Raw genomic sequence first — 20,975 nt, 5'->3', positions numbered from 1 at the left:
ATAATAATAATAATAATAATAATAATAATAATAATAATAATAATAATAATAATAATAATAATAATTTACTAATAATAACCCGACATAATTATGTAATAATTATATCTTTAATTTCTTGATTAGGTTTTTTGTAATATATAATATCAACGTTTTCATCCGCACTGCCTGGCAACAATTCGTAAGACTCGGGACACCGGGAAGTCTCGCGAGACGAGAGCAGGTTAACCTGTTCTCATTTGAAAGTGCGTCAAGGCATCTTGTGTTTTGCAAGTAAAGGCTGCACGATTATGGAAGATATCATCCCTTCTCTCGACGAAGAGCCAAAGCTAGAGGAGCCCACTCCATCCGTCAAATCGGAAAACAGTGACACAGGTCCCGAGACACCCAATGGCATCAAGACGTGAGTTAAAGACCGAGCTTCACCGAATGTATGAAGCTAAGCTAAAATGGATTCCGTGTGATGCTAACTATTGTTAGCTGAGACGGTCCGTTACATAGGCATGCAATATAATGTACTCTTTATAATACTTATGGTTGATTTGCAAACAGTTTATTGATCAATTTGCAAACAATTCTTCAGTGCATTCAAAAGTATGCATCAGTATTTATATTTGCAATGGCACTCGACATTGTAACGGGTCAACGGCCAATGATCGCAAATCCCCAACATGTTCTCAAATTTAGCATTCGTTAAATGCTTTTGTGGAATAAACATCCCGCCCTTGGGTTAACAATAACAGGCGTTTAATTTCAAAACGCCCCTAAACCCACGCCCATCTTTGCTTACTGACATCACGTTGCGAAATGGTTGAAAAGATTAGGGAAGCCTTGAGAAACGATCACAGATGGAGGGATCCCTCTTCAAGGACAAATTGATAACTAAATGCTGAACAGTATTGGTTTAGTGCCCACAAAGTACCTCTGGACCTACACCTGCACAGTCATAAAGTTGGGTTCGTTTTGTTACCGACCCTCCATAGACCCCAAAATATTGAGGCGATTGTTCAAGTATTTTCAGAGGTGGACTAAGTTTTTTTTCCTCAATGTCTTTGTAGGGATGCTGAGGATCCCAAAACCCCTCAAGAGAAACATGAAGGTAACGAGAAGTCCTCCGCAAGCCGAAGAGGAGGCCGCTACCATCCTTACAAAGACAAACATGGTGGCGAAAAGAAAGGAGGTCAAAAGAACCGGGTGTTCATCAGCAACATCCCGTATGACATGAAATGGCAGGCGATTAAAGATCTCATGCGTGATCAAGGTAAGTGGGGTCCTTGCTTGGGGATTATGCGTTTAATCTCATTCTGCAACCTCAGCATTACAACGCTGTACTTTACTTCCATCTTTAATGTTAGCAGATGAATCGTCTTGTTTCTCGTAGTAGTAGTCGTAGTTGTAGAAGCTCCAACCTTTCTCTGGATGTACTGTGTTCACATAGCAGGAAAGTAGCCTTCTGTGCAATGGAGTTTAAATATTCTTTGGCTTGTGTTAATGCAGACTGGCGTGATATGCCGAGAGAAATAATGGATATGACATTGCATCACATGCTTTGTTAGCTCATCTCAAACGTGTGTTGTAGAATATGACTGTATGACATTGTTGCATCTGTTGCAGAGTCAACTTTGACTACGTGTATGAACCTTTTTACTTTTCACGAAATGCTTTGTAGAGGCTTAAAGCTCACTTGCTACGAATGGAATCTGTTGACCACCCCGATCTATAATGTTGAAGTTTTTTGAATTTCCCAGGTTGGATGTGGCTGTGTGTGTCTTTGGGTGTCTCGGTGACTGCCCACAAAGGCATGGTGTTATCTGGTGGGATGTTGGTCTGTTTTATCATTAACGGGACATCTCCAGATTTAGCGGCATTGCCAAGGCCGACGGCGTCTCGATGACTTGGTGATTTACATTCCTTTTTGTTCTTTGTTTGGTATTTTTTCCTGTGTATGTCTCATGTAGTCGGGGAAGTTACATACGTGGAGCTCTTTAAGGATGCAGAAGGAAAGTCAAGGGTAAGTGATGTGGCCAACTTGCTGCACCAGGTTTTAAATGCCCTCAGCAGGCTCTCCTTAATCAAGTGCTTTTGAAGGTTCTGATCCTTTGGGTCTTACGAGAACTGGAAGTTGCTTCTAGAGCCTGATAGTTGGATCATGATTGACATTTACTTGAAAGGGAGATGTCCTGTTGAATTTTGGAAAGTAGCTTTATGAACTCCTTCTCTAATTTTTGCCTTTGTTGCTGTTATTTCAATCGGTGTAAAAGGTAGTTTGTTTTGACTATTTTCCTAAGGGACATGTGGATTGTGTGATTTGTTTACTGATTGACCATTAAATCTCCAAATGTCTCAAAGGAATAAAACTCTTGCCAGATTATGAAATATTGTTTATCTTCGTATGTGGTTACTTTTCACAGCGTAAATGCAGAAAAGATGTCAAAGTTTGCCTCTCTTAAAATAAATCTTATAATGAATACTTTTTGGATGCATATTATTTGCTTGAAATGAACACAATCTTTAAAACTGGTGTGCAAAATATCTAAAGACAATTTTTTTGATAACTAAAGTTCAAAATGGACAAAGCAATCAGGTGTCAGTCTTCAGTCTTCGAGAGGCACTATTCTGCATGTTTTTGATGTTTCCAGCTTACACACCCGATTCAAATGATCAGTATGTTCTGCAAGAGCCCGATAATGATCCTATCATTTGAATCGGGTGTGTTGGAGGAGGGAAATATCAAAAACATGCAGGATAGCGCCCCCTCGCAGATCCGAGCCTGACACCAGTGATGGACAACAATGTTCAAGTGCCTTGCTATTCTTTAACTGCTTTTTGTCTTCTCCCTTTGTTCTGCATGAATGCAACCTGTGTTATCCCTTGGTTAGGGTTGTGGGTAAGAAAAATCTCCATATTTTTATTTTTTTTAAGAAGCCATTTGGATTTTCCTTAGTTTAAACATGTATTTGTTTCCTGCCTAAACAGTGTTGTGGACTTCAAGGATGAAGAGTTTGTGAGCAAGGCAATAGAAACTATGAATAAATATGACCTGAATGGAAGACCTCTCAACATTAAGGAGGTACGCACACTTTTCAGACCAATCAAGACATACTACTCCATTTGCGCGTTCGACAGAACCACACACTTCAGATGTTTATTTTAGTAGTTGGAGTAGTTCAAGCTTTCATGTCAACCCTTATCGAAGTAAATTTTATCTGCTTCTCCTTCAAGGACCCTGATGGCGAACATGCGCGGCGTGTGCTGCAGCGCATGGGAAGCCACCAAGGAGCCCGGGGACCGGACATGGGATCTGGTGGAATGAACATCCCCCCCGCCATTGCCAACAACCCCAACATTCCACCTGAAATCAAGCACGCGTTGCAAACCGGTCGACTGGGCAGCACGGTGTTTGTGGCCAATGTGAGGGTGATCGAAATAGCCCATGCAAAGATATATTATTTTTTTACATTTGTATTTATGTTTTATGTCACAGCTTGATTTCAAGGTAGGCTGGAAAAAGCTGAAGGAAGTGTTTAGCATGGCAGGTGCGGTAAAAAGAGCCGACGTGAAGGAGGACAAGGATGGCAAAAGCCGTGGAATGGGAACAGTGACTTTTGAGCAGCCCCTGGAGGCTCTGCAGGCTATTTGTATCCTTCACGTGTCAGCAAAAAAAATCAGAAACACACTTCTTTATTCGTGGCTCCTTGACTCACAAATCAGCCATGTTCAATGGACAGATGCTCTTTGATAGACAAATGCATGTCAAAATGGTGAGGCGTTAAGATTCATTTGAGCAAAATTTTTAAATTTGAGCCAACTTTGAAATGTCAATATTTTTATTGTGTTTTGACAGGATGATCGATCCCTTCCGCCTGATGACTATCGTCCAATGGAAAAAACACCTCAATTACCCCGTGAGTGTGTTGCTATCTACCTGCTGTAATAAAGTTCTTCAAAATCAGGAAGGGATATGCACTGCTCGGAAAATACAAGTAGAACATCAAACAACTTAGATCTCTGGGAATGAAATCTTATGGTTGGAAGTCTTGGCCCCAAATTACACAATGGCAAGAAGGTATGATAACATTTTGAATGATTATGTTGTCTTTTTTTTAATGCTCTCAGGAGGTCTTTCTGGTATCGGTATGGGACTAGGACCAGGAGGGCAGCCAATCAATGCAAACCATTTGAACAGCGGAGAAGGCATGGGCTCCATGGGGCCAGGAGGTATGTTTGAAATTTGTGCGAAAAATTCATATAAAAGGACACGCTGTCACTTTTTCCAATCTACATACTATGTACAGGCTGAGAGACACGCGCAGCCCTAATTAATTGTTTGACCAATAAATATCCCACGAACTTTGATCCCTAAATACTTAGAGCATGATGTGACTGATTTTCTCCATGTTTTTAGGGATGGATGCGGCAGGTTACGGTGGGATGAACAGACTTGGGGGTAAATTAAAAGAAACGCGACCATTGTTTGTCAATGAATGCTTTGAGCTGAGTTGAAATTGTTTTCTGATGACGGTTCTAACAGGAATGGGTGTTGGCGGTGGGTTTGGAGGAATGGACAACATGGCCAACCTGGTTAACTTTGGAGGAAGAGACATGATGGCGATGGGCAGGATGAACGGTGAGTATTTGCTGTGCTGCTGTGCTAAGAAAAGGATCACTTGAGCGTAAGAACAGCTTCCGGATCAGTGATAGCTTCCGTCAAGGTTGCGGTTCTTGTCTTTCAGATATGTTTCGGTCAAGAATGGGCGGAGTGGATCGGGATTTCGGCAACAGCGATATGCCAATGAATCGTGGATTCGGAGATTCCTTCGGAGGAATGGGTGAGTCTAATTGGGGGGGGTGCAAGGTGAGCTTGTCAGTTCTTGGACTGTCTCTGGGTGTTGGGTTGTAACGTGCTGCAGTCTAACCCATCATGCCCCAAACTGCATTTTCTTCATCAGGTGGAAGTTTTGGCGGCGGCATGGCCGGTGGCATGGGCGGTGGTGGCATGGGGAGCATGGGGACTGGATTAGGTACACACTTATCTTATCCAGGGTCTCAGAAGATTTCTTCTCTAACACACTGCGCAATCACCTAAATCAGCTTGGTGAAGCCTTCTCAATTTAACCCCTAACTCAAACAAACATTCAATGGCCACATCATTATGTACACATGTGCAATCTAGCGTTGAAAAGAAATGTTCTGTTTTAACTGGCACAGCCAAATATGTATTCATTTAAAGTTGTTTTCAGTGATGTAGAAATATGCAAAATCATTCTGAAAACTGTTTGTGTTAGACAGCTAAGCTTCCACGAGCGAATATAAAACTGCGCACCTATTTTTGCAATATTAGTCATGATTTTATTGGCTCTGACCTGAAGTTATTGTTGCTCATAAAAGCACCAGCTTCCTGTACAAATGGTGTCACTGGACTGGTTTAGTTAATCAATATCACACATACACAACATAACAACTGAGTAAAAGCTGACTGTTTATGTAGTAATTTCCTGATTTATCCAAGCAGGCCTGGAACAGTGTTGGCGTCTTCAGTTACCAGTCTGAGGGATTTGCTCTCTTTCTAAGCTTTTTTGTCTTATTTCGTCACAGGTGGTGGGATGGGCAGCATGGCGATAGATCGCATGGGCTCAGGTTTTGACCGCATGGGAATGTCAGGAATGGACATGAACCGCGGCTTTGGAGCTGGCAGCCCAAGTCACATGGGCATGTCTGACCGAGGCTTTGGGTCCAAAGCTGGCTGTCAGATATTTGTGCGAAATGTAAGTTTGGGGGATTCCGCCAGATTGGGCCTGTGGTGCTAACTTTTAGTACTGTTCTGTTCTAAAAAATACTGAATAAAACTAAAGCTAAAAAATATATTTTTTAAATATTCTAAAAAGTTTGAATAAAACTAAAGCTAAAAAAGATACCAAAAAATGTTTTCCGGAAGTAAGTTTGGGGGATTCCGCCAGATTGGGCCTGTGGTGCTAACTTTTAGTACTGTTCTGTTCTAAAAAATACTGAATAAAACTAAAGCTAAAAAATATATTTTTTAAATATTCTAAAAAGTTTGAATAAAACTAAAGCTAAAAAAGATACCAAAAAATGTTTTCCGGAATTTTGATGTTTGCAGGCTTAAAGTTAACAGTAATGGAGAGATCACAGACGAGCGACTTGATTAGTAAACAAAAGATGGGTAACATCTAAAAGGGCTAATATGTTCATGGTGCTACATGATTTCTCTGGTGCTTGCAGTTGTGTGAAAACTGGGGCAAAAAAATCATGGAGAGACAAATCATATATCAAACACTGTTTTGCTTTACAGGCATTTTTGCTGTCACAAGAACTTCATGTCCCTGTTTAAAGTCAGCACAAACGTGTACATGATACGAGAAATGTGTTTATTTCTACTTTTCAGCTCTCCTATGAACTTACATGGCAAAAGCTAAAAGAGAAGTTCAGTCACTGCGGTATGTTTCTTTCTTTTCTGGCCACAGTCCTCTCATAATAAATGTAATCTCTTATAAGAATCCAACGATGAAACTCATACTGCATACAAGAGATTGTCTTGTACTGGCACTTTGATGGTCTCGTAAACATAAAGAGGAATACTGTGTAAATTGTTGCTTCACCTTGTTGGTTGCAGGCCAGGTCATGTTTGCAGAGATCAAGATGGAGAACGGCAAGTCAAAGGGCTGCGGAACAGTGAGATTCGACTCTCCAGAGAGTGCAGAGAAAGCCTGCCGGATGATGAATGGAACGAAGATCAATGGCCGAGAGGTGGATGTCCGTATTGATCGTAATGCCTAGAGGTTTTTGCAAGGAAACTGCTTCACTCATTTCCACATTTTGAGCCATGTTTGCCAGTAAGCTCTTGTTTTGTTTTAAAAACACAATTACATTGCGTCACCTAATTTCACGTCCGCAGATTTCATTTGTTTCTGTTAATACAGTATATACAATATGACTCCTTTTATCTGTTGTTTTGTAATCCCTGTTTTTTGATTGCCTGGCAAAATGTTTGAACAAATAAACATTTTAATTTTTAAACCCGCCGGTTATAAAAGTCTGTTTGGTTCAAAGTCTTCAGTGTAGCATATCATGAGCCCAGTGTTTCTCTGTTGCACATTACTGCTTAATACTGCCCTATCGTGGCCTCTTTGGTGTGGTGACATTCCACAAGGAGCAGTAAGGTTGACATTCAATTGGCCTGTACATTTTTTAAATTGTCAGGTCAGTGTTAAGGAAGGATATGGGGTCCAGTTAAGGGCATGTGGCCTTGTGAGCTCATTACAATGCAACTGGCAAGAGGAAAGTTTTCACTTCTGTTTATGGTTCTTTCCTCTTCGCAGGCAATAAGATCCTGCTCAGAAAACCTGATAACAGTGTTCCGTTTTTGGTGTCTGCTTAAATACAAGAACTACCCAGTTGACACCATTTGTTTATTTCTTTCTGGAGAGAGAGCTCACACTGGTGGAAACATTTTTTCCATTTCTGAGGTTTTAAATAACATGTCTGACTCTACCAGAGAAAGTTTCACATTATGGTGGCAACCTAGTTGAACGCTTACGTGATCTTTGGTACATGTCACCCTCTTCCTGAGATGATCCTAATGCTTCATGGCATTGCTGATTTAATTGTGAGGATGCACAAGTTGGAACATGCTTGGAATATATTCTCAAGAGTCTTGGTAAACATGACTTGGTCCTGGATGGGGTCATTTCTCAGTCGCTGCACAGTTTTAAAGGATTATTTCCGATAATCCCTAGCTCATATAGGATAGACAGAGTAGCAAAGAGAATGTAGCAAACCAGTGAAACAAGTCCCAATTTCCAGTCCAATTTCCACCCATTCACATGGACGGCCACGAAGAGGAAGACGATAGAAAGCAAGAGTGTTATGGATATGAACACTAGCCCAGTGCTGTTGACCTCCACGGGGTTGTTGGTGTCCACAAATGCAGTCTTGATGAACCATGGCAAACCCAGACACAGCATGTCGAATACGTTTGAGCCCACAATGTTGGACATGGCCATGTCAGCTTTCCCTGAGGGGAAAATGGGTCAAAAATTGTCATTGGTTGGCATAAAACGAAATAAGTTCTCTCAGAAAGGTTCCAGGACTGGTCTCACAAAAATACACAATAGTCTCCTCCATCGTACTTTTTTGAATCCACCCAGGGCATGTTTATATAGCATTACTTGATTTTTCTGTTTTTTTACGCTCTTAAAAATATTACCAATGCATAAAAAACATTGTAGTCTGCTTATTCCCATTGTAAATAATAAACAAATGCATTTTTCAAACTAATAAACATATCCCGCAATATACATAAATAATTGTGCCCTAAAAGATACATTTTAAAATGAGTGAGCCTACAACTATTGCTTTCTGCAGGTGCAAAAAGTAGGATTGAAAGCGACATTCAATTCTGTGGCGAGCTGAATTACCTAAGATTTAGTGTCAAACTAAATCTTGTGCTGACATCTAGAGGTTGACAGTGAAATTACAATTAAAAATGCATAGCAGGACTTTGAATTTGGAATCTATGATAGAGTTGCGGTTTTACTGGACAGTGGTGCTTTGATATAAGAGTTCAAATCGGTCAGCAACGTGGCCAGGAACTAACAGATGCTCAGGGCAATTTGTGTGCGGGTGTGTTCCACTGTCATAACGCTCAATGTTCACATAAGGAAGCAAATGCCGCTTTACAGACACACTTGATCATCGGGACATTTTCTGGCACCTCAAATTGTATCAAACTTTGTTTTACCTTCTCTGGCCACCATGACGCTGGCTACAGTGTCAGGTATACTGGTTCCAGCTGCAAGCAGTGTGAGTCCCATTACTGTATCAGGGATGGCCAGTGTCTCACCTGTTTCAAAATAAAATAAGAATTATATACCTCCTCTCAAATATCTCGAAACTTCAAATCATAGTACAGCACTTCAAAATAAATTCCATTTCCAAATTCATTTATGGACAGAGAAATGTCAAAATAGATGCACAGCTATGATTACATAAAAAAAAAACATTTATTGCATATTATTGAAATGAATCGTGTTTTCTTTTTCTCAACGATTCCATCCAAATACTCTACACACTGTCCCTTTAAAATAAGCCTATATGAGGCCACTGTACACAGCTGATCCACAACAACAAAACAATCCCACACTGTATTATACCTGCTTGGCCTCATGTCGATTCTCTCACAAGACTCCTCCCATCAGAGCCAATCTGACGACTACGGGATAATAATCTCATTATACTCGTCACATGATGAAGTACGGCACCCCCTCCCAGGAACTCTTGCTTGTAACTAAAGCCATTCTGGGAGCCGTGCCCATGAGCCAGCTCTGTGTTCACCCAGTGTTCACATGACTGTTCCCTGAGGTGAGGCAGGCTGTAATCCTCAATGGCGAGGTCAGCACATGCTTGTTGGAGCTGCAACACACACACACTCTTTCTCGCTCTCCCCCCCCCCCCCCCCCCCCCCCACACACACACACACACACTTTCATCTGTCCAGGCCGATGGCATCTCAGGAATTAAGCGGCAGACCAACATGTGATTCTCCTCTGACGTTTTTCTCACAAGTTCCCAACACCGTGATCCATAAGTTACACTACAAAGTGTGCATTCTGATTTTAGGCTCTCGAGGGAAAATAAAACCTCTTACCAACAACAGTCACCATCCACACCAGGATGTAAGTAAAAGCTGAGATCCACACGGCAGACATGAAGAAGGTGATGATGAACCACTGCTTCCAGAACCTCCTTCTGCAGTCAGGGATGGTCAGGAAAAGAAGGACGATGATCGGTAGAGACAAAACCCAAAGGATCCTTTTCAAGTCGCTCTCGGGCATAGAGAACACACCTTTGTGTTCTGCGCATAGATTGATAAGACACAATTAGGTTCAATGAATTCAGGGACACATTGCACATGTTTGAAGATGGCAACTATGTAGGACTGAATTGTAGAGGCATAGTGTTAAACTGTACAGTATTTCAGTCCAAATACACCTTTCCTTTGAATGGTCCATTGGAGTGGCAGACTTAATCTTGAAGCATTGAAGAGCCATCACCAGTGGAGGGCTGAAATATGTATCTCCATACAGGATATGTGGAGCTTAGCCACAGTGAGCTATATGTGGTCACAAATCCTCTGCATCTCATTGTCAAACTTTTGTTGTGTAAGCTGTTACCATCAGGTATTTCATTGAGGCCATGCAAGCTGAGAGAGAGATGGGAATATCCCGAGTCATCCTGGAAGATCCCACTGTCTGTCCTGGAGCGGCTGTGGACTCGCAGGCTTTTGTCGTCGTTCCAAAGACCCATCAGAGGTCGTGTTTCGTTCTTTTCTCCTGAGGCTTTACCCAGACAGCCGCAGCAAGGACTGATCTTCCTCAAGACAAACTCACTGATGCGAAGGTCAAAGCACAGGACAATGATGTAGACGCCGTAGACCAGTAGGAGACAGGCAGCATCGTACCTGGAAAGTAAGATATATACGTAAGTATTGCTTTGATGCCATTTCGTGGCATGGAAACGATGTTGAAGTGAAGTTTTATTTAGTCAGGCTGTGTCATAAAAGGGCATTTAAAGCCCATTTGACATATTTGTTGCCGGGTGTCACTTGTCAATTCTCACTGAGTCGTCCCCACAAATAACAAGGAACCACTGCACTCCAGTTTGCCTCGGTTGCTTCAATAATAATCAAGAATGAATTCCACGCATTTGGCAAAATCCTTAACAATTGATTCATCAATTACGAGACCCATCCCAGATTTCAATTCTTATGAGTGGGAGGTTCCGTTCGGTTCTTTTGTGAAAATCGCCAAATTGTTGATGTCACGTAAGAGTAAATAAAAGCAAGCTATGTCAAATGAAATTGAAATTTGTCCAGTTTGAGCAGGATGACAAACTAGCAAGACTACATTTGCAACATCTAATTCAGTTGGGGGCAAAGTAAATGTAACTTTGAATGATAGGGCTATTGAATCTCGTGAAAACAGGTCGCTTATGTTCATGAAGGATCTTATTGTGTGATTGAACTCAGTTATCAAACGCTTCGAAAATTTGCAGGGGTCAAAAACCTCAAACTACTCTTGCCAATGACTTGCATTTAAAATCTTATCGTCTCGTATCTTGATCGTAGAAACACAAATGATAAACGTGGAATCTTAAAAAAGACATTCATGTATCGTACAGTGCTACCACTGTCATAAAAATAAACAGCGTCTGTGATGTATTTTCATTATTACTTGTGCTACCACTGTCATAAAAGTAAGCAGCGTCTGTGATGTATTTTCATTATTACTCGTGTTCTTGCTGTGACAAGGCACAATCAACGGCCAGTGTGTTTTACAAGCACCTCGAAATCACAATCATTAATCTTCACGCTCGCTCACCATTGCACCTTGTTATCAGAGATGATAGCAATAACGGCGGCGACGCTGATGCCGTACGCCAAGCAGTCTCGGAACAATGGCCAGCAGGAGAGACGTCCTGTCTTCAAGAGGAAAAAAAAAAACAACAGCATTTACAACTTGCGTAAAGATCACACTTTGACAACAGTAACTAAGTGGGTCAATGTGTGAATGAACTGCAAGATGTTTACCATAGAAGCCAAAAGTCCACATGCAGCACAGATGCCCAAGAGGTTGTAGACAGCTGAGCCCACTATGGTGCTGACCCCAATGTCCCCCTTTGTCACAAAGACACCTGAGACACATTAAAGATAAAAAAAAAAAGTAAGTTGATAGATTGTAATGTTAATGAAAATCATCCCTACCACAGTTTCGTGTTTACCCAGAAAGGCTGTCACCAATTCAGGTGCAGAACTCCCAGCGGCCATGAATGTCGCACCAGCGACATCTTGAGACAATCCCAGACCTGAGACAAAACAGAATCATGTACGCAACCATACGAAGCAGCAAAGTTCAATATCCTTGCATGACCTAACTGCTAAGTGTACGATATAAGTATACAATAAACCAACTTGCAAGTACACACATTTGTGTATTTGATTCCATTTTGCGGGGCACATATTCTCCTTTTGTAATCAACTTGTTAAAGTGAGTTTAGGATCTTCAAAAGTAGTCCTTTTTCATCACCTTTGGGGATCTACATGTCGGAAATTACAGTAGTGAAAGTTATTTTCTGCTTTTGGTCTATTTTCAGCTCATGTAAACTTAAAACCAAAGCAAAGGAAAGGTCAAAACATTGCAGACAGGACCCTGTAATAAGCTATTGCAATGACCAGCCACAAGTCAGTCGGTGACCTTACCTTCTTAAAGAATGTTCACACATACTAGAGCTAGACAGTCCGCATAGAGTATTGAACCAACTTACGCTCACTGATGACTTCTAAGGATGGAAGAAAGTAGTCATCACAGACTATAGCGACGGCTAAGAACATGTAGAAAATGAGCATGAAGTAGATGACGAGGCCTCCATCCTTCCTCTCCTGCACGGTGAAGAAGCCGTCAGGGAATTCGGACGACTGAGGTGCGATACACTCGGTCTCGTTCTCGTCCTCTGAAACAGTCAAATGAGGTCATATTGAAACCCTATATGTGCACTACAAATGTGCCCAGTGTGGACCCCAACTCTTATCCACTTTTCTCAGAGAAGCACAAACCTCCCACCCTCTCCCTCTAGTCTACCTGCGTAGGTTATTGTAAGGTGTAAGGATCCTTTCTTGTACCACTAGAGGGAGCCCATCCCAGAATTTGAGACTCACCGTAACCATTATAACTTTATTGGATTGTGCTGAGGTTTTGAGCAGTGGAAAAAGTTGCATTTGTATTCAGAAGGTCCCATTATTTCTTTCTTTAACAAACTCAATTTATATTTATATTTTGTTATTAAAGCATTGATGGTTTATTCATCTTTAAACTACGAAGTGCTTTGTATTGTATTATTATCCTGTCTGATGGCTGAGGCCCATAAATTGCAAACTAAGCAAGAAATTCTAAACTAAAGCTTTGTTGTAACGCTTTAATTGCAATTTCATGCCATTCCACGCCTGTGGGACATGGGCATTAGTGACATAAACACTGCCACAGCTGCTGTAGCCACAATCGATTACTATGATCTGAAGCGCAAAATGAGGCGAAACATCGATGATGAAGCGCTTAATACCTACGACACATTACATTGGCCAAATTCCTACAGACAGGTCACTAACTGTCACTAATAGCATTTCAATAGTGAGTGACTTTGCTGTTCATGTGTGGATCAAGCACCATCACAGTTATTAGAAGAGGCATAGTTTTCTGTGAAGAGTAGTTGTTCTTCTGTAGAGCCAAGTTATCAAAATGGGCTTTGTTTATGCACTAATCCAGTGGTTCTCAAACTTTTTGTATCAAGTACCACTTACAAAAAAAAAAACCATCTACAATACTGTACTCATTCAAATAAATACTATTTAAAAAGACAGAGGTTTTCCTTCTCAAAATGATTGTAAGTTTAAACTTGAAGATTCAGGATCAATAGAATCTTGATTGATCCTGTATTTAAATATATAATTGGGTATTTTGCCAATTTCTTATGTTTAAACAGCTCAAATTTGAACAAAGGTTGCAACATTTTCCAGAGGCTTACAACAACAAACAACATATTGTAGCTTACGATAAATATTTTGGAATAAAACCCGTGTCTCTAGGCTTGTGTCTCCTGTAGTTTAATGTTGGTCTTGGCAGTGGTACTTATTTTTGCACTATGATCCATCGTGAAAATTAAACTTTATTTTTGTACTTTAATTTTATGTGAGAAAATAATTAGTCAGTATTTCTACTTTCACCATTTACTTTTTTTTCCCACACGTGTCTATTCTTCTACTTACAGTAACTACAGAGTTTGAGTTCTTAAACTGTAAAACTATTCAACATGCAAATGTGATTCACTTACCAAGTGCACGGCGCACCCGTCTTGTGTGACTCCAGTCAGATGTATTGGCTGTGAATGATACAAGATGAACGGTGCAATACAGGAACAAGACTAACCCCAAAAAATAAGGTATAAAATCTTTTCTCTTTTTGCTCTGACAAGCTGCAACATTATTCGTGGCCATTTGAGTTAAAAAAGAAGAGTCCGAGAAGTCATACAGGCTTATGAAGTGTTCTGCATCAGCGTGGAAATACTACAAGCTGAGAAGGGAGCTAGAGAAAGAAAGGGAGTGTTTGAGAGGGAAATCATCTTTTAAGGTCTGCTTTGTTGCTAAGAATGGGGGATCACGAGGTGTGAGTCATTCCGGTTGAGCAGACTGCAACCAAGGGGATGGAAGGTGTTCAATCAGGATCAACTGTACAAAAATGTTTAATAACAATGCAAAACATTTGCACAACTTAAGTAGGAAGGAGAGCTAAATGATTTTGAAAAAAAGATTTCATTGCAACAGGGGGGGCTGAGTCGCATGTTTGCCTTGCAGTTCAGAGTTGATTCCGGCCCGGCCCTCCTGTGTGGAGTTTGCAGGTGTTCCTCCCACATTGCAGAAACATGCATGGTAGGCTGATTGACTGCTCCAAATTGCCCATCGGTGAAATTGTTAGTGTGAATAGTTGTTTGTATATTTTTTTTTTGTTAAAAGAATCGTTGCAATATTTTGGATTTGATGGACTAAGCTGTGCTTTTTTACCGAAAGTTAAAAATATTGAACCTGATCGTTCCAATATTTGTAGCGACCGCCTGAAGACCTAAGAAGTGATGTTCATATGAACTTTGAAGAATGTATGACATTGAACAAAGCTTCTTTGCATGAAGCGTCTCAGTCATGTGGTTACCATGCAAGTGGTTTGGCTGCAGATACTTCTGAAGCTTTCTAAGCTAAAGAAGTATATAAAAAAAAATGTGATCAACTTTTTTACTGTGTCTTTTGATACCCATCGGAGATTTTCAGATTCATCAAGCCCAAAGCAACACTTTATGCAGTTAGACATGACTGTAGTTTCTGCCGGCCGCTTTTTTTTTTTTTTTTTTTTTTGTCATCCCCCTACCCTGCAAGATTATCAGTAAAAGAGATGAAAACGCTTTCTCTTAAAATCCCCAACAACTGGCGCTCCAACTAAATGAAGTCCCACCAATTGTTCGCTTAGAAATAAAAGGCCGGTTTCGCTCTAACGGAAGTTCCGCCCACATTTCACGCAAAAGCTCACGGGGCGTATGAAGGCCATCACTAGCTGTCAACTTGTGTTAGTGGAGTTTGGACGTTCCTGAGCACCCCCCAAATAGTCGCCATCCACTGTGCATTGTTTGCTTTCGATTTCTAAAACGTGCAGGAGACCTCTTTACCAGTTTGCCGCTCGAATATAATTGCATATGTGCTCAATGCAACGAATTTGTAGTGAAATGAAAAATAGCAACTGTTGCAGATAGAATGAAGTAGTCTCTAAGCCACCGTCCTAAAGTGCTCCCTCGGGTGACTCCGCCGCCAAAAGACAAGGGAGCCCTTTAATATGAGGTGTTACATGTTTGGCCATGTTGCCCCCCTGAATTCACTTGCTGCTCGGTGTTTATGCACTCCCCAGTTGCTTGACGAAGTACGCACTCACGAAGCATTCATGGAGTGGACTCATTGCACCTCCAAACTATACCTCACTGCAGACAACGAGTGGTAAGTTGTTTTGGTGATATTTCACGCGTGTGTTGCAAGATTTATTTATGCTGAAATAGAAATGTCAGCATGATGACTAGTGTGGGTCATTACAGAATTGAAGGACCCCCCCTCGGAAATTTCAATTAATAAATGCGCAAAATACGGAAACATACTTGTTTTAAATCAGCTGGGTATTTTGTGCATATTTTTCTTTGTAATCATTCAAATTTGCTTCCTCACAGACATTATAGTGGTTGTGATCTGAAGTTGGGTCTTCTTTAAATTATTTAACCCGATTATTTTTTTTCAGCCTGCAAGAATTAAGCGTGAGCTGCACGTTTTGACAACATTGCAAAGCATGATTTCATGAATGTTCGATTTTTCAAATGTTGGTTCCTAACTCGTCCAATCAAATCTGGAATGACCCGTGTGTACATTATATATATATTTTAATGACTGATGTTGACACTGTACTGTTTAACTATATGTTCACTTTACTTTATTGGAAGGTTCATTCTCACTACTGTATGGAAGGCACATGAAACTGATGAAAGTTAGTTTTGAGAGACGGCAAACTGCGCCCCCGTGTGGCGTAATTGAAATTACCCCCAACTTTAAGATTCTATGAATTGATAGAAATGTATTGTTTTGTGATTACGTTTGGCATGATGGACGAATGGGTATCATTTGTGTCTTGCAGTTCTGGGGGTTTGGGTTCAAATTAAGTTTCTGGCCTTTTTGTGCAGTTTTTGCGTGTTCTCACAGTACTTGCTTCTCCCACACTCAAAAAAACCTTACATGTTAGGTGAAGTCAAGATCTTGTTGGTGTAACCGTTGCTGGAAAAAATGTCAGGGGCCTTTGACTGCAAACCTTTCACATTTATGTCCAATGTCAGATTCTTGAGCCACCAACATAGTTGAATGAATGGACAATGGCCCTGTGCTGGTTGCTAACAAGTTGTGATTGCCCTTTTGCACTGACGCACCCAGTTGGACCACAATACCGATTTTTCACACAGTCAGCAACAACATACTGTACAGTCAAATGACGAATGCCTTTTTATGGCATACCTTGATCCAGTGTCTTGAGCCGTCTTTTCACTTAAATGTTGTTTTCATAGTTCAGAATTCTTGTGTGTATTTAGTTCATGGATATATATTCAATTGTAGGGTTGTGGGTGAAATTTAGGCCAGTTTCTTTCTCAGTAAACATGTATCTTTAGCCACAATTGTACTTAATTTACTAGTAAAATGTGTAAAACAAATACATTCATCATCTTTATAAGCATATGATGTTTTGAAAAACAATTGATAATGTTAGGTTTTTGTTTGACTTAACCATGAATGGCTAGTTAACCATTATTATTCATAATACATGGTTTCACTGGGTGCGATTGTTGCTGAGATCCTGCACTATACGCTTTATCCAGTAGATGGCAGTATTACTGAAGAAACCGCTCAATTTTCGTTTTAACTGTACTCGTGTACGTATCTACTGCACTGACCCCTGAAGGAAATACAATTTCTAGCATGGCTGTATGTATTTTGTTGCACACCACAGAGAGAAACAGACAACAGACTGATGGGCATGGACTTGAACTTTACCCTCTGGTCCCAAAGCCAAAGTCCTTAGAATAAGCTTCTGCTACTCCAAATATGAACATGTATACACAGTATATGTATTCATTCACTAATAGGGCCTGAAAAAACACCCTAAACATTTTTAATCGACCGATAAAAGTTTTACTATGTGTTACCATCCAGCCGTTCAAAGGTGAATAATCAGGAATTCACCAGTCCCAACTTCCTAATTGTTCTTGTTATCACAAAATGTCAGCTCCAGTTATGTAAACAATGACATATATTTACTTAAATCTACCCTTTGACTAAAATATTTAACACTGTTCTACTGTTGTTGGGTTGCTCCAGTTTAGTGAGTGTGACCAGGGGAATACTTGTGACAGGAAACCTCTCCATCTCATTTGTCATTGGAAACATCTCTTATTCCGTATGTGTGTGCGTGTGTGTCTTGTGCTTTCACGTGATACGACGACAGTATGACACTACTGTGTTCCATCCTGTCCGTCTGTTATGGCAAAGCTTTTCGTTAAATGAGTGTCTATTTAGTCATGTTTACTTTATTCAAGTGACTTTAAGACATTGTGAAGTTGTTTGTTGCCAGCTGACACAATATAGCAATACACTCAAAGTAAACGGGTACCGCCTCCTTTTTACAGAACTCACCTCCACCACAAAAACGGGGAAGGAAACAAGTCAAACAAGAATAACCAGTTGAGTTGCTTTGCTCATGATTACACAAGTCAGCCGGTTTTATGACTCAAACACAACAGCTTTGCGGTTCGGACCCGGTGTGTAGGAAAGTGTCCTTATTGCGGGCTTATCGCAGTGCGCCTTCTTTACCTTGGCAGTAGGGACGGTGTAAGTAGGTGTGTGCTTTTTGTGTATTGCAACTTGTTGAATAGCAGTACCCTGCCCTGTGCGGAAAGTGCGCAGCGTTCAAGGTTCAGGAAGATAAGGAGAGGTGAACGGCTGACGTGCAGCTCGTGTTATGTTACCCAACGGCTCGTATCACATTACTGTCGGCAGCAGGTAGGCTGTGTTCAGATTGCCGTGCCTCCTCCAAGCAGGAACTGGGACTGAAAAAGGCGTGTTGGAGAACCTAAAGCGCCTAGCCGAGCCCTTCCTGTTGTTTTGAATTGGAAGAAGAGCGTTACCATGGGTAAGAAGACGCAAGGCGCCTTGTTGCTTCTGCTTTGTTTGTCTGGACTCGTTCACTGCTCAGCCGCCATGATTTTCTGGACCGCTGTGGTGGAAGTCAACTATTTCATCAGCCCCAACAAGACTGTGGAGAAAGACTGCGAGTGCGGATTGTTTGGCGGAAACTCGCCGCTCACTGAAGCCGCCGGTGTTGTCGTTCTCCCCACGGGAGATCCCAAAGGCTGCGGCCCGGATCCTGCGTACAACGTCAGCGCCTTCCCCTGGATAGCGCTGATCAAACGGGGAAACTGTACGTTCAGCGAGAAGATCAACGGAGCCAAACGTCAAGGAGCATCTGCCGTGGTGGTGTACAATGTGGACGGCAGCGGCAACAGCACCACTCAAATGGCGCACTCTGAGGCTCTGGAAATTGTCTCCATCATGACCGGCAACATTATAGGCGCGGAGATCGCTGGCTTGGTGAGGAACGGAACGGAAGTGCGCATGATCATCCACACGGGCAGCCCTCACGGCCCCTGGATGGACAGCTACTGGATTTATTTCATGTCCATCGCCTTCTTCATCGTGACGGCCGCCTCGGTGGCATACTTCTTGTTCATCTCGGCGAACCGCCTCTACAACATGCACGCCCACAAGCGAGCTGAGAAGAAGTTGAAGTCCGAGGCCAAGAAAGCCATCGGCCGCCTCAAAGTACGCACGCTGAAGGGAGATGACCGGGAGACGACGAGCGACTCGCACATGTGCGCCGTGTGCATCGAGTCGTACAAGGTGGGCGAGGTGGTGACCGTGCTCACGTGCGACCACATTTTCCACAAAGCCTGCATCGAACCGTGGCTGCTGGAGAAAAGGACCTGCCCCATGTGCAAATGTGACATCCTCAAAGCTCTCGGAGTTGAGGAGGAGGAGAAGGAGAGCATGTCCCGAGCTCCGCTACAAGAGGTCACCATCATGACAGTGGCGGGCGGGGAGGCAATGTATGAAGTCCCACTAACCGACCCACTGAACTCTGACCATGAGAGACAACAGCATCACTATGACAACAGGGCCTTTGAGGAGGAGGGTGCCAGAGGACAGTGACAGAACCACGGCGGAGAGAAAATTCTAATTAGCAGATTCAAATCAATATGCTTCTTTTCACAATCAACGAGCCTCCTCATTGGAATACAGTGAACCAACCTGCAAATCTGCACCCCCACCCCCCTAAAAGAAAAAAGGTTTGTAAATACCTATATATGCCACAAGATGGTAGCAAAGCACAACTTGTGTCTAAATGAAACGTCAACATAGTTCCGTGACACCTAGGGGCCACCAGATGGCACAAAAGTAACACCGTTGTTGCTTTTGCTTTGGTACCTTTTCAGCAAATAATGGAGGACAGCTAAAAAGGCAAATTTGCAAATATTCAGGGCTTCACTGTCACCGCACAGGATGGTGTTGAAATAGATACACTTAATAATGGTACTGCACCTTGTGTAATTAGCTTGGATGCCAATTAAGGGTGTGTTCATCAAGTTATTGTTCAGCACGATGAGTAAGTCGAGTCATGTCGGGGCGAGTGCAAAAGGTTCAATACCGCTTTGCAGAGTCATCACTGTTAAGGAAGTAAGTGCCACAAACTATTGCTGGTCCGTTTCTGTCTTCTGAAACCTTTTCAAGAATAGCCCATATTTCTTGTTTTTGTTTGGTTTATGTACATAAACATGGCAAGGCACAGACCGGGTCGTCAAGCTGGATTTGAAAACACACCCTTGGCTGGAAATGCAGGATGACACATTCTACTGTGGTGAATGGAAAACATGACTGTAGGGCCTTCTGGGACTCCTTACAAAACCTGAATACATGTACCGTACATATGAACTATTTCCGTGTTGATTCTGTTTATCGTATATAAACGGAAAGTCCTTTTGTCACATGGACCAGCAATTAATGTCAAAGTGGAGATGATATCTGCGATAATGGTAATTGTATATTTGTTTATGGGGGGGGGGGGGGATTCTATTTGTGTACCTGTTTTAAATGACATCTACATGTTAAGATTGTGTTATCATAATGGTGGGACTTGTTTATAACTTGTCTGTAAGTTGTCTGTACAAATGCACACAAGAGGAGATTAGGGTAAATTAATTGAATCCCTGACTGTCTTTCTTCAAATTCTCATCTGGCTACATTTTGGGATAGGCTCAAGATACATGCAATACATGAGATGGCACCCTATATACTGTATATTTTTGTATTCTGAATCATTCTGTTACGGATTTTAGGACTTTTAAATTGTTCTGTAACAAAGACTATCATTTGTTGTATGAAATCACATTGATGCGTCTCACAATGCAATAAATCCCTCAAAATGAGGCTGATTAACATCGGAGCTTGAAAGAATTATGTCTATTTGAGTATCCCCACAACATTATGAAAGCTTTCACAATATTAAAGGAAAGAAAAATCATACATTGCCACTTATTTTGGCTGCAACATATTACTACACTAGTTGTGATATTCCAGTGAACAGTTAGCTGTAGTGCACTTCTACATCACTGCAAACTTGAATGACAGAATATATCTCAGAATGTCACTAAAACTGAGCATTCTTATAATTTCATTGGTCTCTATGATGCAACTTCCTGTGACGCGAGTCACAACAGCAGCAGCAGCAACA

General features: G+C 41.5%; 4 protein-coding genes across 6 annotated transcripts in view; 3 read left to right on the top strand and 1 right to left on the bottom strand.

Annotated features, from left to right (window-relative positions):
• Positions 1-199: 199 nt before the first annotated feature.
• myef2 (myelin expression factor 2) lies at positions 200-7,424 on the top strand. The gene is made up of 17 exons (XM_085908136.1): positions 200-400; positions 1,056-1,258; positions 1,956-2,008; positions 2,877-2,884; positions 2,974-3,067; positions 3,220-3,408; positions 3,482-3,635; positions 3,709-3,758; positions 3,842-3,902; positions 4,114-4,215; positions 4,403-4,444; positions 4,529-4,624; positions 4,731-4,826; positions 4,947-5,018; positions 5,593-5,762; positions 6,401-6,452; positions 6,629-7,424. Exons 1-17 carry the CDS (start codon positions 288-290, stop codon positions 6,790-6,792), a joined length of 1,719 nt encoding a protein of 572 aa, XP_085764262.1. The 5' UTR covers positions 200-287; the 3' UTR covers positions 6,793-7,424.
• slc24a5 (solute carrier family 24 member 5) lies at positions 7,042-14,059 on the bottom strand. The gene is made up of 9 exons (XM_085908135.1): positions 13,897-14,059; positions 12,337-12,522; positions 11,794-11,877; positions 11,603-11,706; positions 11,394-11,494; positions 10,188-10,474; positions 9,662-9,868; positions 8,756-8,857; positions 7,042-8,029 (listed from the first exon to the last, which is right to left on the bottom strand). Exons 1-9 carry the CDS (start codon positions 14,057-14,059, stop codon positions 7,707-7,709), a joined length of 1,557 nt encoding a protein of 518 aa, XP_085764261.1. The 3' UTR covers positions 7,042-7,706.
• A 1,068-nt stretch (positions 14,060-15,127) lies between these two features.
• The window catches only part of LOC147059179 (uncharacterized), a 204,966-nt gene continuing 199,118 nt past the window's right edge, over positions 15,128-20,975 (top strand). For all 3 annotated transcript variants that reach the window (XM_085907134.1, XM_085907136.1, XM_085907135.1), the window contains exon 1: positions 15,128-15,598. In XM_085907134.1, the coding sequence (XP_085763260.1) occupies positions 15,441-15,598 (158 nt within the window). In that variant the 5' untranslated portion in view covers positions 15,128-15,440. The remainder of the gene's footprint in view (positions 15,599-20,975) is intronic.
• Positions 17,877-20,767, top strand: LOC147059181 (E3 ubiquitin-protein ligase RNF128-like). Its single transcript, XM_085907132.1, has one exon. The coding sequence runs from the start codon at positions 18,317-18,319 to the stop codon at positions 19,394-19,396; it is 1,080 nt and encodes a 359-aa protein (XP_085763258.1). The 5' UTR covers positions 17,877-18,316; the 3' UTR covers positions 19,397-20,767.

This window comes from Syngnathus leptorhynchus, chromosome 3 (assembly GCF_054491065.1).
Source record: "Syngnathus leptorhynchus isolate UIUO chromosome 3, UIUO_Slep, whole genome shotgun sequence".
Taxonomy (NCBI): Eukaryota; Metazoa; Chordata; class Actinopteri; order Syngnathiformes; family Syngnathidae; genus Syngnathus; species Syngnathus leptorhynchus.
The sequence above is the reverse complement of the archived record's forward strand: the minus strand, read 5'-3'. Positions and strand labels throughout refer to the sequence as shown.

Excerpts from the sequence above, each read along its gene's own strand:
- LOC147059181 (XM_085907132.1), top strand. The coding sequence starts at position 18,317 with ATGGGTAAGAAGACGCAAGGCGCCTTGTTGCTTCTGCTTTGTTTGTCT.
- myef2 (XM_085908136.1), top strand. The coding sequence starts at position 288 with ATGGAAGATATCATCCCTTCTCTCGACGAAGAGCCAAAGCTAGAGGAG. Across the intron at positions 401-1,055 it reads ACACCCAATGGCATCAAGAC|GGATGCTGAGGATCCCAAAA; the intron begins GTGAGTTAAAGA and ends ATGTCTTTGTAG. Across the intron at positions 5,019-5,592 it reads GAGCATGGGGACTGGATTAG|GTGGTGGGATGGGCAGCATG; the intron begins GTACACACTTAT and ends ATTTCGTCACAG.
- slc24a5 (XM_085908135.1), bottom strand. The coding sequence starts at position 14,059 with ATGGCCACGAATAATGTTGCAGCTTGTCAGAGCAAAAAGAGAAAAGAT. Across the intron at positions 11,495-11,602 it reads GTGGACTTTTGGCTTCTATG|ACAGGACGTCTCTCCTGCTG; the intron begins GTAAACATCTTG and ends TTCCTCTTGAAG. Across the intron at positions 10,475-11,393 it reads TCTGATAACAAGGTGCAATG|GTACGATGCTGCCTGTCTCC; the intron begins GTGAGCGAGCGT and ends CTTACTTTCCAG.